Raw genomic sequence first — 16,665 nt, 5'->3', positions numbered from 1 at the left:
GGACCTATAATGTGGTCACAAAATTGCATTTCGGTGTGACCATTGGAAGTGCTACTGACTGTATGAACTTCGGATTAAGCAGAAGCAGCAGCAGATGCTCTGTCTAGCAGTGTGGGGCCAGAACACCCCTGGGGTACATGCGGGGTACTCCGGCTCGGTTCTTTTGGAAAGGGGGAGCAATGTGGCGAATAGGGAGTCTTGTCTGTACCACTTGTGAAGGGTGGATGATTTTATGAAACTATACCAGGGAATGATGGTGTCATGGGAAAGCCGGGCTGTGCCATGCCTCTGCCAGGCCAGAGACACCGGTGAGTGATCTGAGCTCAAAGATCCTTTAGTCAAAGTTCAATGCCTTGGGACAATGGGTTTGCTCCTCCTCTGGTGAAGGGTGGCAGGGGGTTGGGGAGGGGGGTAATGGCAACTGACCAAAAGGTAGAACAAAGGAAGAAGGTGACCCCAGCAGGAGTCTCTAAATTGACTCAAGGGGAGAAGGGGAACTGGGGAGAGAGCCACCTTGCACCAGACTAGGGTGAGGGAGGCTGCTGCAGGGGCAGGCTAGGCAGTGGACTGGAGGCTCCTGCCTGCCTGGCAGACAGAACCCAGCTGATCCTCCAAGGGAAGGGATATTGTGGTTACGGGGTTTTGTTGACCGGGGCTCTCCTGTGCTTTACATGATTAAATATAAAGAGCATAAAGTTGTTAGACTGAATAAAATGCATGTGTGTTGGGGGGGTGCTGACTGCTTCACAATGGCTGCCTGTCCCTGAGGTAGTTAAACTGCACCCCTGTCTACACTACAAACGTACGTTGATATCACTATGTCGCTCGGGGTATGGATTGAGCGACGCAGTTATACCAACCTAGCCCCTGCTGTAGACAGCACTATGTTGCTGGGAGGGCTTCTCCTGCGACACGGCTACTGCCTCTCAGGGAGGTGGAGTGCCTACCCCGACAGGATACGCTCAGCAGTGCAGCTGCACTGCAAGTGCAAACAAGCCCTGCAACCCGAAGCTTCCCACTTGTGGGGTGGAGATCTGGCAGAGGGTGGGTTTAAGTGTGGGGGAGTTTGAAGGATCAGTGCTGCACCCCAAGGGGCTGGGCAGCTGGACAGCGAGTTCCAGTACTCAGAGGGGGGTGCCAGAGAGATGGCATGCCTAGGGATCCTGAGATTGGGGCTGTGCCAGGGAGCTTGAAACACCCCTGGGAATGCAGAATGGAAGAGGCTTGGGTTCCCCACACAGCAGCCCCAGTGGGTGGCCAGGAAGGGGTGCTCCCTAAGAACTGTGCCACCCTCCCTGCACCCAACCATGAGGTGCTGCTTCTCTGACACTCACCTGAACCGTGCGCTCCCCCAGACACCCACAGCCTAATACCTCCAGTGTTTGCCTCCCCACACACGCTCACAGCATGCACCTCAGACACCCACACAGTGTACAGCTCCCCCCTCAGGCACTCTGCCCCTCACCCAACACAAACACTGTACTTTCCACAGCTTCACAAAGCTGCATTGCCCACCCCCGCCCGTGTGCATGGGAGGGTACATAGTGGTGGGTTGTATGTATGTGTAGGGGGATGGTTAGCTGGGGACTGGGTGTGCGTGGGGGGGGGTTAACAGTGGGCTATGTCTGTGTAGGGAGGTAGCGGTGGGTTGGGTGTGCATGGGGGGGGGTAGAGGTGGGCTCCGTATGTGCGTATTCATGATTAGCGGTGGGCTATGTGTACATATGTTGTGGTTAGTGGTGTGCTGTGTGTGTGCATAGGGGTGGTTAGCGGTGGGCTGTGTGCATGGATGTTTAACAGTGGGCTGTGGGTGTGTGAGCATAGGGGTAGATAGCGGTGGGACGTGTGTGTGTGCATAGGGGTGGTTAGCGGTGGGTTGTGTGCATGGATGTTTAACAGTGGGCTGTGGGTGTGTGAGCATAGGGGTAGATAGCGGTGGGACGTGTGTGTGTGCATAGGGGTGGTTAGCGGTGGGTTGTGTGCATGGATGTTTAACAGTGGGCTGTGGGTGTGTGAGCATAGGGGTAGATAGCGGTGAGACGTGTGTGTGTGCATAGGGGTGGTTAGCGGTGGGCTGTATGTGCGCGTAGGAGTGGTTAGTGGTGGGCTGTGTGTGCGCATAAGGGTAGACAGTGGTGGGCTGTGTGTGTGCATAGGAAGTGGTTAGCAGCGGGCTGTGTGCATGGGGGGTAGCAGTGGAATGTGTGTGCATCGAGGGGGGTGTTTAACAGTGGGCTGTGTGGGTGAGCATAGGAAGTGGTTAGCCGTGGGCTGTGTGTACGTAGGAGCTAGTTGGCGGTGGACTATATGTGTGTAGGGGTGGCTAGCCATGGGCTTTGTGTGCATAGGGATGTTATTGATGGGCTGTGTCTAGGTTGGGGGGTTAAGCTGTGGGTTGCATCTATCTAGAGGGGTTAAGCTCTTGGTTTTGTGTGCATAGGAAGTGGTTAGTGGTGAGCATGTAGCAGTGGTTAGTGGTGGGATGTGTGTGCATGTTGGTGGTTAACGGTGGGCTGTGTGTTTGTGCATGGGGAGTAGCGGTGGGCTGTAATTGTGATTAGCGATTAACAGTGGGCTGTGTGTGCGTAGGGGTGGAGAGCAGTCGGATGTGTGTGTGGGTAGGGGTGGATAGCGGTGAGCTGTGTGTGTGTGTGTGCATAGGAAGTGGTTAGTGGTTAGCTGTGTATGTGTGAGGGGGTTGTGGTGGGCTGTCTGTGTACATAGGGGGTGGTTAGCAGTGGGCTCTATGTGTGCATGGGGCAGGGGTTAGCTGTGGGCTGTGTGCGTGTGGGGCAGGGATTAAGCTGTGGCTGCGTCTATGTAGAGGGGTTAAGCTCTGGACTGTGTGTGCATAGGGAGTGGTTAGTGGTGAGCTGTGTGTGTGTAGGGGTGGTTGGGGTGGGCTATGTGTGAATGTTGGTGGTTAATGGAGGGCTATCTGTGTGCACAGAGGGGGTTAGCGGCGAGCTGTGTGTGAGTATAGGGGGTGGTTAGCAGTGGGCTGTGTGTACATAGGGGGGTTAGTGCTGGGCTGTGTGTACACAGGGGTGATTAGCAGTGGGCACTTTGTGCAGCAAGTTGGTAAGCAGTGGGCTATGTGTGCATGTGGAGGGTGGTTTGCAGTGGGATGTTTGTGCATAGGGGTGGCTAGCCATGGGATATGTGTGTGTCAGGGTGCTTAGTGGTGGGATTTGTGTGTGCATAGGGGTATTTAGTGGTGGGCTGTGTGTGTGGACAGGGGTGCTTAGTGGTGGGATACGTGCATGTGAAGGGGTGTTTAGTGGTGGGCTGTGTGTGTGCATATTAGTGATTAGCGGTAGACTCTTTGTGCATGGGGGTGGTTAGCAGTGGACTGTGTGCACATGCAGGCGGTGGTAGGCGGTCGGCTGTTTGTGCATCAAGTTGGTTAGCAGTGGGCTGTGTGTGCATCTAAAGGGTGGTTAATGGTGGGCTGTGTGTGCATGTGGAGGGTGGTTTGCGGTGGGATGTTTGTGCATGGGGGGTTATTGGTGGACCTTGTTTGTGTGTAGGGAACGGTTAGTGGTGGGCTGAGTGTATGTGGGATGGTTAGCGGTGGGCTATGTGTGTGCATATTAGTGATTAGAGGTGGGCTGTGTGTACGTATATAGCAGGGTGCTGGTGCAAAGGCACCTAATTAGCCCCTGCTCAGCCAGCCCCAATCAGGGGAAATAGATTGGGGCTGGGCAGAAGCCTGGTGCCTGGCCTTTAGAATTGGCTGCACCTGCGGGCCTGAGGATTCAAGGGCTATAAAGGCTGGCTGGCAGCCAGAAGAAGGGGGAATGACCAGGGGAAGGTAGGTCTGTTTGTTGGCTGGCCGAGGGCAGACTCTGTTTAGGAGAGGAGATTATCAGGCCTGCAAGCTCTGTATATAGCATAACACTGGTGGTGGGAGAACGTTGTGTAAATAAAGCCACGGGTGCTGCATAACTAGACGCCTCTCTGAGCTTTATTTGGGTGGGCAGAGGACTTGTCACAAGTGGGGGGCTTGTCTGGTATTTAGCACCAAAGACACAGTTTGGCGACCTGGCAATGGAGAGCACCCTGCAGTGGCTCACGGAACAACAGACAGAGATGCAGAAAGCACTGCAGTCCCACCAGGTGGAGAGGCAAGCTCTACTCACTTGGCAGGTAGAGCAGCAGAGGGCTCTACAGGACTTCATCAAGGAGCAGTTGATGGTGCAGCAGCAGCTCCTGCAAAAGCTGGTGAGTCCTGCTGGGGGAGATGGCACCCGCGTCCCAGGCCTTGGCCTCTGTAAGATGGCCCCAGCAGATGATCCCGACGCCTTTTTGGGTACCTTCGAGTGGGTGGCCCTGGGTGTGGGATGGGACCGGACAACGTGGGCCCTGTGGCTGGCCCCCTATCTCGCTGGGGAGGCACAGGCAGCGTATATGACCCTGACGGATGCCCAAGCCAGGGACTACAATGCAGCGATTTTTGGACCGCCTCGGGCTTTCGGCCGAGAAATATCGGCAAAAGTTTCGGGCAGCACGGTGGGTGGGGAGCGTGTGGCCCCGGGCCTTTGCTCAAAAATTAACAGATTGGGCAACACGGTGGTTGAGGCCCGATGCCCACACCATGGGACAGATAATGGATCAAGTGATCCTTGAACAGTTTATACAGTGCCTCTCCGACAGCATGCAGGTTTGGGTGCGGCGACATCAGCCGGCCACTGTAGAAGCTGCCGTGCAAAGAATGGAAGACTATGCAGAGGCTGACTTCCCACCGAGGGAGCATTGGGCCCTGTGGGACACAGAGGGGGCAGGAAACCCCGTGAGCACGCTGGGGTGAAGCTGGTACACAGGTGACAGGAGGAGCCCAAGGGGACCCCTAGCCGCCCAGGGCAGCTTGTATGCTGGTGGTGTGGACAGCTGGGACATAAAAGCTGGGATTGCCCAGTGATGGAATGTGGGGCAGTTGAATTTTGTGGATGGACTAAGACTGGGGGGTGGAAAAAGAGGTATGGGTTGGCCACTATCCAGGTGTGGGTTGGGAAAAGGCCCCAGAGTGGTCTAGTGGACATGGCCTCCGCTTGCTCCCTTATACAGCGGCACTTAGTGAAGCCGCATTGGCTTATCCCTGGGGAAAGGATGTTAGTAGAATGCATTCACGGGGATAGGGAATATTGTCCCGTGTCCCAGGTACCCCTTGAAGTGCAAGGGCAGTTTACCTGGAAGCAGGTAGGGGTAATAGAGGGGTTGGCCTACCCTGTGGTCCTGGGGCTGGACAAGCACCCTCCCCAGAAGGGGAGCGAGACCACGGAGAAGGGACCGTCGAAGAAAGGGGGAAAGAGAACCCTGGAAAGAGGGGGCAAGACCCTGATGGAGGTGGACCCGGTGCAAGGGGAGGCTCCACGACATCCATGGGGAAAAGACGAGCAGCCTAGACAACCAAGCCAAAATAGGGAGCCTGAGGGAATAACCAAGGAGCAAAGGGAGCTTCCTGGGCAGGATCACCTGGGGGAGGGAACCCCAAGGAGGGTGGAAGAAACACAACAGGGGGAGGCCCAACATCTAAGGGACAGAGGGCCTGGACCAGAGACAGGGGGCCGACTCGGGGCAGTGGGCTCTGAGCCGTCGCCCCCACTAGAAAAGGAAGGGGATCCTCCAGGACGGACAGCCCAACCATGTGACTGGTGTGAGGACCTCTGGGTGAGCGTGGACCTGTGGGGTGCCCCACCCCCTACCCAATGCACCTTTTGTGGGTGAGGTGGGCCAAAGCCCCACGGGGTTGTGCCTGGGGATCCCTCGGCTGGGCAGGGAGCCCAACTCCAAAGTAAAACCCCCGGCCGAGGAAAGCGGGGTCGGGGAAGACCAGGCCTGGCATCAGCTTAAGGGGGAGGTGTGTAGCAGGGTGCTGGTGCAAAGGCACCTAATTAGCCCCTGCTCAGCCAGCCCCAATCAGGGGGAATAGATTGGGGCTGGGCAGAAGCCTGGTGCCTGGCCTTTAGAATTGGCTGCACCTGCAGACCTGAGGATTCAAGGGCTATAAAGGCTGGCTGGCAGCCAGAAGAAGGGGGAATGACCAGGGGAAGGTAGGTCTGTTTGTTGGCCGGCCGAGGGCAGACTCTGTTTAGGAGAGGAGATTATTAGGCCTGCAAGCTCTGTATATAGCATAACACTGGTGGTGGGAGAACGTTGTGTAAATAAAGCCATGGGTGCTGCATAACTAGAAGCCTCTCTGAGCTTTATTGGGGCAGCCAGTGGGCCCCAGACGAGGGGCGGGCAGAGGACTTGTCACAACGTAGTATTGGTTAGCAGTGGGTGCTTTGTGCGTGGGGATGGTTAGCAGTAGGCTGTGTGTGCATGCCGCGGGTGGTTTGTGGTGGGCTGTTAGTGCATGTAGCGGTTGGTTAGTAGAAGGTTTGTGCATAGGGGTGGCTAGTGATGAGCTGTGTGTGTGTGGATGGGTTAGCTGTAGGCTGAGTGCAGGGTCTGGTTAGCGGTGGGCTTGTGTATGGACAGGGGTGGTTAGCATTGGCTGTGTGTGGGTGGGTGGTTAGAGGTGGGATGTGTGCACATAGGGGACGGTGAGTGGTGGACTGTGTGTGTGTAGGAGGGTGGTTAGTGGTGTGCTGTGCCTATATAGTAGGGGTTAGCGGTAGTCTGTGTGCATAGGGGATGGCTAGACATGGGCTGTGTGTATGTAGGGGGTGGTTAGCGGTGGGCTGTGTACGTGGGGGCTTGTTAGCTGTGGGCTGTGTGGTGCATGGCAGGGGAGTTAGGAGTGAGCTGTGTGTGCATCGGACAGTAGCAGTGGGATGTGTGCCCATAGGCATGATTAGCAGTGGGGTGTGTGTGTGTTGGGGTGGTGAGCAGAGGGCTGTGTGTGCATCAGGGTGGTTAGCGGTGGGCTGTGTGCATAGTGGGGTAGCAGTGGGCTGTGTGTTTGCATGGGAGGGTTAGCTGTGGACTGTGTGAGTGTAAGGCATGCCTAGCGGTGGGCTCTGTGTGTGCGTAGGGGGTGTTAGTGGTGGGCTGTGTGTATGGACGGGGTGGTGAGCGGTGGGATGCATGCATGTGAAGGAGTGTTTAGTGGTGGGCTGTGTGTGTGCATATTAGTGATTAGCAGTGGGCTCTTTGTGCATGGGGATGGTTAGCAGTGGACTGTGTGCACATGCTGGGGGTGGTTAGCGGTGGGCTGTGTGTGTAGGGGTTGGTAGTGGTGGGCTGTGTGTGTGCATATTAGTGATTAGCAGTGGGCTCTTTGTGCATGGGGATGGTTAGCAGTGGACTGTGTGCACATGCTGGGGGTGGTTAGCGGTGGGCTGTGTGTGTAGGGGTTGGTAGTGGTGGGTTGTGTGTGCACATAGGGTAAGAGCACCAGAATCACTGTACAAGTGTGTGTGTGGGGGGGCACCAGAGCCAAACCTGGCCTCCCCACTTTTTAACATGGGTGTTTGGTGGTGAGGGAGTGGCATTGGTTAGTGGCGGGCTGTGTATGGGGGTGTGGTAGGCAGAGGGCTGTGGTGGGGTGTGGCAGGTTGGGGGGGGGTGTCAGGCTGTGGGCTGTGTGGGGTGTGGTAGGCTGTGGGCTGTGTCTGGTGTGTGTGCTGTGGGGGGTTGGGGTGTGCTGTGGGGGGTTGGGGTGGGCTGTGAGTGGGCATGGGTGACGTAGCTATAGGTGGGGTGTTCATGTGAGGCACAGGGTGTCTGTGGAGGGCGGGTCACTGGCTCATGCCTCTCTTCAGTCTTGTCTGCACCTCGTCATGCTCCTGTGACACTCGGAGCACAGTCCCTGGATGCCTCCCCCCTCCCTCGCTGTGGCTGGCCTGTACGTACAGTGGACCTGCAGTTTCTGGCTGGTGGATCTCTCTGAGTTCTGCAGGGACTCATGATCCACTGTGCAGGTCACCTCCACGTCGTTGTCGTCTTTGGTGACTGTGAACTCAACATGGCTGGTGACGGTGAAGGTTTTCCCATTGGAATCTTCCATCACCTCAGGGGCCCCACCTTTGGGGGGCAAAGGAACAGGTGTTATCAGCATGGGGCCTGCACAGGGCATGGGAGTGAGTCATCTCACCCACAGGCCCCCTCTGCACCTCACCTGCTGCTTCAGAGCAAGGGACAGGAGCTGCGAGTGAGGGGAGAACCTCAGCTAGTGGTTAGCTGGTGCCCTGCAGGAGGGTGCACGGCCCTTCCACCAGTTACCCTGGCCTGTCTGACTGGTCCTGAATCCTGGCCCCAGGGCCCCTTAGGGCAGAGAATGGCACAGGCAGTGTACTGGGCATAGTGGTTACCAGTCTTCCTTTGCAGTATCACTGAGCATCCCCTTGGTCGTGGTATGAGGAGGCACGGCTGGAGCCTGACCTGGTGTCTCAGGGCAGCTCGTTGTGTTGTCTCCCACCCTTGTCCTCCGATTCAAACAGCCTCACTGTACTGGCCCTGCTCTCCCTGGTGGGCCCCAACATTCCCCCATGTGGGGTCCGAGCAATGGCCAGGTCACCCGAGAGCTGCCTCCACATCTCCAATGTACTGAGTGCTGGCCCCTGACTTGGGGCCCAGCTCAGATCACTTCCCCCCCAGGGCACAACACGCTGCCTTGGGCACCGAGTCCCCGCTGGCCCACAGGGGCAGGTCCCTCTAGGGTTCCTCACTCTTTCCCAGCCCTCATTATTACCGAACCAGGCTCTGTGCTGCCTCCCTGCTCCCCCTTAGCAGACTCACAATGCACCCCAATGCTGCAGGATCCTCTGCTGCCCATGGCCATGCTGCAAAGGGACCGTGAGTTTTACTTTGTTTTACTCAGAGACGGGTGATGCTTACCCCTTTGCCCACCTCAGGCCCTAGGGGGCAGCTCCCTCTCTGCAGGCTCAGCCCCAGGGAAAGATCTTGGCTAAGGTGCCACCCACCTGGAGTGGCCGATTATGCCCCAGGGACAGCAGTGCCCCAGCCTAAGGCTCTGGGCTGGGGCAGCCTCAGCTTTTTACTGAGCAGGGCCAGTTTCTCCCCTTCTGTTGCGGGACAAGCTGCAAGGTTCAGGCCTTACCCTGCTTCACCAGAGCTGGGCTCTCCGTATGCCCTGGTGCCCTGCAGCCAGCACCTACCCTGCAGCTCCTTGTTGCCTTTCTTCCAGCGGAGCTGGGCAGCTGGCTTGCTGCCAGAGGATCTACACGTCAGCTGGGCCGTCTCTGTCTCTCGGATGGGCAGCTCGTAGCCAAAGATTTGAGGGTTCTGGGGGATTCCTGGGGGAGGGGGCAAGAAACAGAGAACGTCTCGTCCCTCCGCACCTCTGAACTGCCCTCTTGATGGCTCCCAAGCACACGCAGGACAAGGGCAGGCGCAGACACACGGATACACAGGCAAACATATACACAACACTGGGGCACATACAGACACGTGCACAAACGGGCAGGGACAGACACATGCAGACACACAGACATGCCCAGACACATGGATATCCTAGAATCATAGAATATGAGGGTTGGAAGGGACTTCAGGCGGTATCTAGTCCAACCCCCTGCTCAAAGCAGGACCAATTCTCAACTAAATCATTCCAGCCAGGGCTTTGTCAAGCCTGATCTTAAAAACTCCTAAGGAAGGAGATTCCACCACCTCCCTAGGTAACCATTCCAGTGCTTCACCACCCTCCTAGTGAAATAGTTTTTCCTAATATCCAACCTAAACCTCCCCCATTGCAACTTGAGACCATTACTCCTTGTTCTGTCATCTAGTACCACTGAGAACAGTCTAGATCCATCCTCTTTGGAACCCCCTTTCAGGTAGTTGAAAGCAGCTATCAAATCCCCCCTCATTTTTCTCTTCTGCAGATTAAACAATCCCAGTTCCCTCAGCCTCTCCTCATAAGTCATGTGCTCCAGACCCCTAATCATTTTTGTTGTCCTCCACTGGACTCTCTCCAATTTTTCCACATCCTCCTTGTAGTGTGGGGCCCAAAACTGAACACAGTACTCCAGATGATCTCACCAATGTCGAATAGAGGGGAACAATCACGTCCCTCGATCTGCTGGCAATACCCCTACTTATACAGCCCAAAATGCCATTAGCCTTCTTGGCAACAAGGGCACAGTGTTGATTCATATCCAGCTTTTTGTCCACTGTAACCCCTAGGTCCTTTTCTGCAGAATTGCTGCCTAGCCACTTGGCAGCAATGGGATTGCTAAGTGCAGGACTCTCCACTTGTCCTTGCTCAACCTTATCAGGTTTCTTTTGGCCCAATCCTCTAATTTGTCTAGGTCCCTCTGTATCCTATTCCTACCTTCCAGCGTATCTACCACTCTTCCCAGTTTAGTGTCATCTGCAAACTTGCTGAGAGTGCAATCCACGCCATCCTCCAGATCATTAATGAAGATATTGAACAAAACCGGCCCCAGAACCGACCCTTGGGGCACTCCACTTGAAACCGGATGCCAACTAGACATGGAGCCATTGATCACTACCTGTTCAGCCCGACGATCTAGCCAGCTTTCTATCCACCTTATAGTCCATTCATCCAGCCCATACTTCTTTAACTTGCTGGCAAGAATACTGTGGGAGACCGTATCAAAAGCTTTGCTAAAGTCAAGGAATAACACATCAACTGCGTCTGTGGATGAGGGGAAAGCAGTGATCTCCTCATAGAAGGCAATTAGGTTAGTCAGGCATGACTTGCCCTTAGTGAATCCATGCTGACTGTTCCTGATCACTTTCCTCTCCTCTAAGTGCTTCGGAATTGATTCCTTGAGGACCTGGCTCCATGATTTTTCCAGGGACTGAGGTGAGGCTGACTGGCCTGTAGTTCCCCAGATCCTCCTCCTTCCCTTTTAGAAAGATGGGCACTACATTAGCCTTTTTCCAGTCATCCGGGACCTGTCCCGATTGCCATGAGTTTTCAGATAATGGCCAATGGCTCTACAATCACATCCACCAACTCCTTTAGCACCCTCCGATGCAGCGCATCCGGCACTGTGGACTTGTGCTTGTCCAGTTTTTCTAAATAGTTCCAAACCACTTCTTTCTCCAAAGAGGGCTGGTCACTTCCTCCCCATACTGTGCTGCCCAGTGCAGCAGTCTGGGAGCTGACCTTGTTTGTGAAGACAGAGGCAAAAAAAGCATTGAGTACATTAGCTATTTTCCACATCCTGTCACTAGGTTGCCTCCCTCATTCAGTAAGGGGCCCTCACTTTCCTTGACTTTCTTCTTGTTGCTAACATACCTGAAGAAACCCTTCTTGTTACTCTTAACATCTCTTGCTAGCTGCAACTCCAAGTGTGATTTGGCCTTCCTGATTTCACTCCTGCATGCCTCAGCAATATTTTTATACTCTTCCCTGGTCATTTGTCTAATATTCCACTTATAAGCTTCTTTTTTGTGTTTAAGATCAGCAAGGATTACACTGTTAAGCTAAGCTGGTTGCGTGCCATATTTACTATTCTTTCTACACATCGGGATGGTTTGTTCCTGCAACCTCAATAAGGATTCTTTAAAATACAGCCAGCTCTCCTGAACTCCTTTCCCCCTCATGTTATTCTCCCATCTGCAGACACACACTCAGACACATGGATGGGCACATGCGGACACACACAGACACGCATGCACATGCAAACACACAGACATGCCCAGACACAGAGCCCTGGCTGGGGGCTCTGCCACTGGCTGCAGAGTGGGAGTGGCTGGATTGCTCAGATTGGGGCTGGGAGGAGAATCCAGGCCCTGTAGCTTGGAGGGGAGCCCAGGAGCATCCCAAAAGGCTGTGGCCAGGCATCTGGGGGCCGGGGACCCACCCCTCAGCGACAGCAGGGAGCCCAGCTCAGGAGCTGGCAGGGTGGGGGAGGGGATCGTGCGGGCTGCTGCCAGGCCAGGATTACACTCACTGGGCCCCGTGCACAAGCAGGCTCTGTCACCCAGGGCACTGAGCGGGTTCCCCAGGGGAAGGGAGTCAGAAGCCCTCACCCAGCACGGTGACGAGGGCCTTGGCCGTCCGCACAGGCATGGTGAAGATGGAGCAGGTATACTCGCCCTCATCTGCCAGCACCACGTTGCTGATGCTGATGGCCAGCTCGTTGGGTGTGGACTTCACCAGCTGGATCCTGTTATCCCGGAGCGCTGGGGCCAGAGTGAGAGGGGTTAGCAATGCTGGCCGGCCAGCTGACCAGCAGGGGCGGGTACGACAGCCGGGGCCGAGAGCCAGCAGGAGCCGCCAGGTCACACTTCAACCCAGCAGCACATCCTCCTGCCTGAAGGGCACTGCTTCCCCTCCCCCCATGGGGCACTGCTTCCATTCGTCCCGTCCCCATGGAGCACTGCTTCCCCTCCCCCCATCCCCACGGGGGAATGTTTCCACGCCCGACATGGGGCACTGCTTCCCTTTGTCCCATCCCCATGGGGCACTGCTTCCCCTCATCCTCGCAGGGTACTACTGCACCTCATCCATGCCCCCCTCCACAGGTCACTACTTCCCCTCCGCCCCCTTTCCTTCCCTGAAGTACTGCTTCCCCTTTCTGCTGCCCCCCCGCCTTGGGGCACCCCTCTCACCCCACCCCTCACTTAGGGGCAAAGGCTGAGGAATGCTCTCTGCAGCCTGTTCCCCTCACAGCCAGTCTAGCCCGAGGCCCAGGGAGCGGTGAGCGGGGCCTTTCCAGGCCCAGCTGGGGCTGCCGACAGTACCTCGTTTCTCCCCAAAGTACAGCGTCTGCTGGGCCGGGTTGGACCACTGCAGTGAGGAGTCGTCGGGATCCTCCACCTTGCACTTCAGCACCACGGTGCCACCTGCCACCACCGTCTCATCGGATGTTGTGGGCTGGCTCTCTGTGGGCAAACGGGGAGATGTCAGCTTGGGCTGAGCCCCCTGCTCCAGGGCACCATCCCTCTCCCAGCAGCCCGGGCTCCTGCCCTGTGTGCGTTGGGATGAAGGTGAAAGACCGTCTTTGGCCAGATGGAAGCATGACCCCTGCCGTTGGCTGACCTTGCTGCATGTCTGTGCCTGGGCTTTGGGAGGCACATTCCAGCCACCCCACTCCCTGGGGTCATGGCCCCGAGTTCTCATCCCGCCTCTGCTCCTTTGCCTGGCCGGAGTCAAAAGGCCCTGGCCAGTAGCCCCAGCACACAGCACTGGCTGTAGGCGGCTCCACTCCCACTGGCTGTACAAAGAGGCCTTTCTCCTGTTGTGCCCAACTCACCCCTCCCCACCACACCCCTAGATAGCAGCTGCTGGGTCTCTGCAAGGGCCCATGCCCACAGCAGGACAACACACTGGCCACGTGGGCTGGGTGCAGAGTCAGCACTAGGCCGGTCATTCACCCTGGGCTCACTGGCATCACCCACATGGAGCAGATCCTGATTCCAGGCAGCACCTGGCACTGCTCTTTCCATAGGGACTGGTGTGGCCTTCTGCCTATGATGCATCCTGACCAGAATCTGCGCCTGAATCCCCTGCACCCACTATGTATGTCAGAACCGCCAAGGGCAGTTGGGACTGTAACCCACGAGCCCACCAGGGACAGCCTGATGCAGTGCGAATACCTCGCCCATCGGAACAGCCTGGCGCAGCGCAAATCCCCTGCCCATCAGGAACAGCCTGGTGCAGTGCGAATCCCCCGCCCATCGGGCAGAGGCTGGACCAGCAGGACTTGTCCCCCACTCCAAGAGGGACAGATGGATGCAATGAAGAGAATAATGATAAATAATAATCAACTCAAGAGGTGGGCATGGCATGGCGGAAGTGGGGGAGGGGGGCCTCACAGAGTGGGGGAGGGCTGGCTTATGGGGGTTGGGGAGGCTGAGTCCTGGGGAAGTTTCTGGATACCCTGGAGCATCAGGGTGGATGGCGCCTTCTGTGGGGTGGGGAAGGGCATGTCAGCCCAAAGCGAAGGGAAGGGAATGGGGGACCCCAGAGGCTCCCCCTCCCATGTTCTCTCTCCCCTTCAGTCCCAGATTGGGGGGCAGGATGCAGGTGTTGGGCTGAATATCTAGGGAGGAACTTCCTGCTCCAGGCCTATGGCTCCCCTGCCCTCTCAGGGTGCCTGGGTCTCCTGGCTCCCCTGCCCGCCCCTGCCCAGAGCCCAGCTGGCTCCAGCATGCCCAGAGATTTTGGAGGCTGCTGCAGGGAGCAGAGTCAGCAGCAGGCTGGAGCAGACTCCAGGCTTGTGACAGTGCTGACCATGCAGCGGGTCCCCATGCGGCACGTGCAGCAGGAGAGGCCAGACCAGTCCCTCAGAGGTAATCCATGCTGGGCAGGAGGTCGGGCAGAAAGCGCCCTGCTACCCTGAGTGCAGGCTGCAAGACTCACGGGGAGTGCCAGCTGTCCCCTCCGTCACGTGGGGCTGTTAGAGGGGTGGGTCTATGTCAGGAGTAGGCAAACTTTTGGGTCTGAGGGCCACATCATATGGAAATTGGGGGTTGGGGTGGGGGAGGAAGTGAGGGCTCCGGCTAGGGGTGCGGGCTCTGGGATGGGGCCAGAAATGAGGAGTTCAGTGTGTGGGAGGGGGCTCCGATCTGTGGCAGGGGGTTGGGATGCGGGAGGGGATGAGGATTCTGGCTGGAGGTGCAGGCTCTGGGGTTGGGCCAGGGATGAGGGCTTTGGGATGCACAAGGGGGCTGAGGGCTGGGAGTGGAACAGAGGGGTTCAGAGTATGGGAGGGGGCTCTGGGCAGGGTTGGGGTGTGGGAGGGGGTACAGGTTCTGGGCTGGGGTTGTGGGTTCCACAGTGGGGCCAGAAACAAGGGGTTCAGGGTGTGGGACGGAGCTCTGGGTTGGGGCAGGGGGTTGGGGAGTGTGGGAAGGAGCTCTAGGCTGGGGTAGGGGGTTGGGGTGCTAGGGGGTGAGTACTCTGGCCAATGGGAGCTGCAGAACCGGCGCTTGGGACGGGGCAGCGTGCAAAGCCCCCTGGCTGCCCCTACGAGTAGGAGCTGGAGGGGGGCATGCTGCTGCTTCCAGGAGCCATGTGGAGCCACAGCACACATGGAGTGGGGCAAGCCCCCGACCCCACTCCCTGGCTGGAGCTCGGGGGCTGGATTAAAAGGTCTGATCGGCCGGACTTAGCCCGCGGGCTGTAGTTTGCCCCACCCCTGGTCTATGTGGAAGCATTTAACATGTGTGAGTGTAAGGGGTGTGTGTATGTGCGCGCATGTGTGTGTACATGTAACGTGTGTATGTCTGCACATATGTAAGTATGTGTTTATGCACGTATCAGTGTTTTGCAGTTTGTGTGTGAATCCGAGTGTGTGTGTGCATGTGTTTGTGTACCAGTGTGTGTTTGTGTGTATCAGAGTGTCTGTTATGGGCTGGGTGAAAACTTGTTATGGATTGAGTTAAACCCCTTTGAGATGGGTGTGAATGAACCCTTCAATTAACTAACTGTCAGGATCATAGAATCATAGAATCTTAGAATATCAGAGTTGGAAGGGACCTCAGGAGGTCATCTAGTCCAACCCCCTGCACAAAGCAGGACCAATTCCCAGCCAGGCCTTTGTCAAGCTGGGCCTTAAAAACCTCTAAAGATGGAGATTCCACCACCTCCCTAGGTAGCCCATTCCAGTGCTTCACCACCCTCCTAGTGAAATAGTGTTTCCTAATATCCAACCTAGACCTCCCCCACTGCAACTTGAGACCGTTGCTCCTTGTTCTGTCATCTGCCACCACTGAGAACAGCCGAGCTCCATCCTCTTTGGAACCCCCTTTCAGGTAGTTGAAGGCTGCTATCAAATCCCCCCCTCACTCTTCTCTTCTGGAGACTAAACAATCCCAGTTCCCTCAGCCTCTCCTCATAAGTCATGTGCTCCAGACCCCTAATCATTTTTGTTGCCCTCCGCTGGACTCTTTCCAATTTTTCCACATCCTTCTTGTAGTGTGGGGCCCAAAACTGGACACAGTACTCCAGATGAGGCCTCACCAATGTCGAATAAAGGGGAACGATCACGTTCCTCGATGTACTGGCAATGCCCCTACTTATACAGCCCAAAATGCCGTTAGCTTTCTTGGCAACAAGAGCACACTGTTGACTCATATCCAACTTCTCGTCCACTGTGACCCCTAGGTCCTTTTCTGCAGAACTGCTGCCTAGCCATTCGGTCCCTAGTCTGTAGCAGTGCATGGGATTCTTCCGTCCTAAGTGCAGGACTCTGCACTTGTCCTTGTTGAACCTCATCAGGATGAGTTAGTCAGAATCCCCAGCCCTAAGATAAAAGGGGACAGACAGGAGTTTGGACTGAGTGGGCAGAGGCTAGGGTTTTGCTGAGTAGTGAGAGTGTTTGTGTGTGCGTGTGTTGTGTGAAAGCAGAACACACAGAAACTGAGAACAGACAGAGAGGGGCTGAGGCAAAAAGCAAGGAAGCCAAGCAGTAGCCAGTGAACACAGTGGGTATCTCTCCACTGCAATTAAAACCTGCGGCTGGCCTGTGCCAGCTGACTTGGGCTCACAGCGCTTGGGCTAAGGGGCTGTTTAATTGCAGTGTAGACTTCCAGGCTCTGGCTGGAGCCTGGGCTCTAAGACCCTGCAAGGTGGAAGGGGCCCAGAGCACAGGCTGCAGCCCAAGCCAGATCCCCCAGGCCACAGTTAAACAGGCCCCTAGCCTGAGCCTCACAAGCCCCAGTCAGCTGGCAGAGGCCAGCCAAGCGTGTCTAACTGTGGTGCAGACATACCCAGTGTGACCCTGGAAGAAGCTAGAGGGAGAACTTTGGGGTCTGTTTGCTAAAGAGGCTTGAAGCTCC

General features: G+C 56.4%; 1 protein-coding gene across 20 annotated transcripts in view; it reads right to left on the bottom strand.

Moving 5' to 3' along the window:
* The window catches only part of CADM3 (cell adhesion molecule 3), a 145,946-nt gene that overhangs the window by 49,714 nt on the left and 79,567 nt on the right, over positions 1-16,665 (bottom strand). For all 20 annotated transcript variants that reach the window (XR_006172683.2, XR_010594113.1, XR_006172685.2 and 17 more), the window contains 4 exons: positions 12,625-12,765; positions 11,911-12,063; positions 9,066-9,203; positions 7,801-7,971 (listed from right to left, as the gene is read on the bottom strand). Coding sequence is in view for 15 of the 20 variants with exons in the window: in XM_065574415.1 (XP_065430487.1) it covers positions 7,801-7,971; positions 9,066-9,203; positions 11,911-12,063; positions 12,625-12,765 (603 nt within the window). In the remaining 5 variants the exon portion in view is untranslated. The remainder of the gene's footprint in view (positions 1-7,800; positions 7,972-9,065; positions 9,204-11,910; positions 12,064-12,624; positions 12,766-16,665) is intronic.

Source organism: Chrysemys picta, chromosome 20 (assembly GCF_011386835.1).
Source record: "Chrysemys picta bellii isolate R12L10 chromosome 20, ASM1138683v2, whole genome shotgun sequence".
Classification (NCBI taxonomy): Eukaryota; Metazoa; Chordata; order Testudines; family Emydidae; genus Chrysemys; species Chrysemys picta.
Note: the sequence above shows the minus strand (reverse complement) of the source record. Positions and strands in the feature narration are given on the sequence as shown.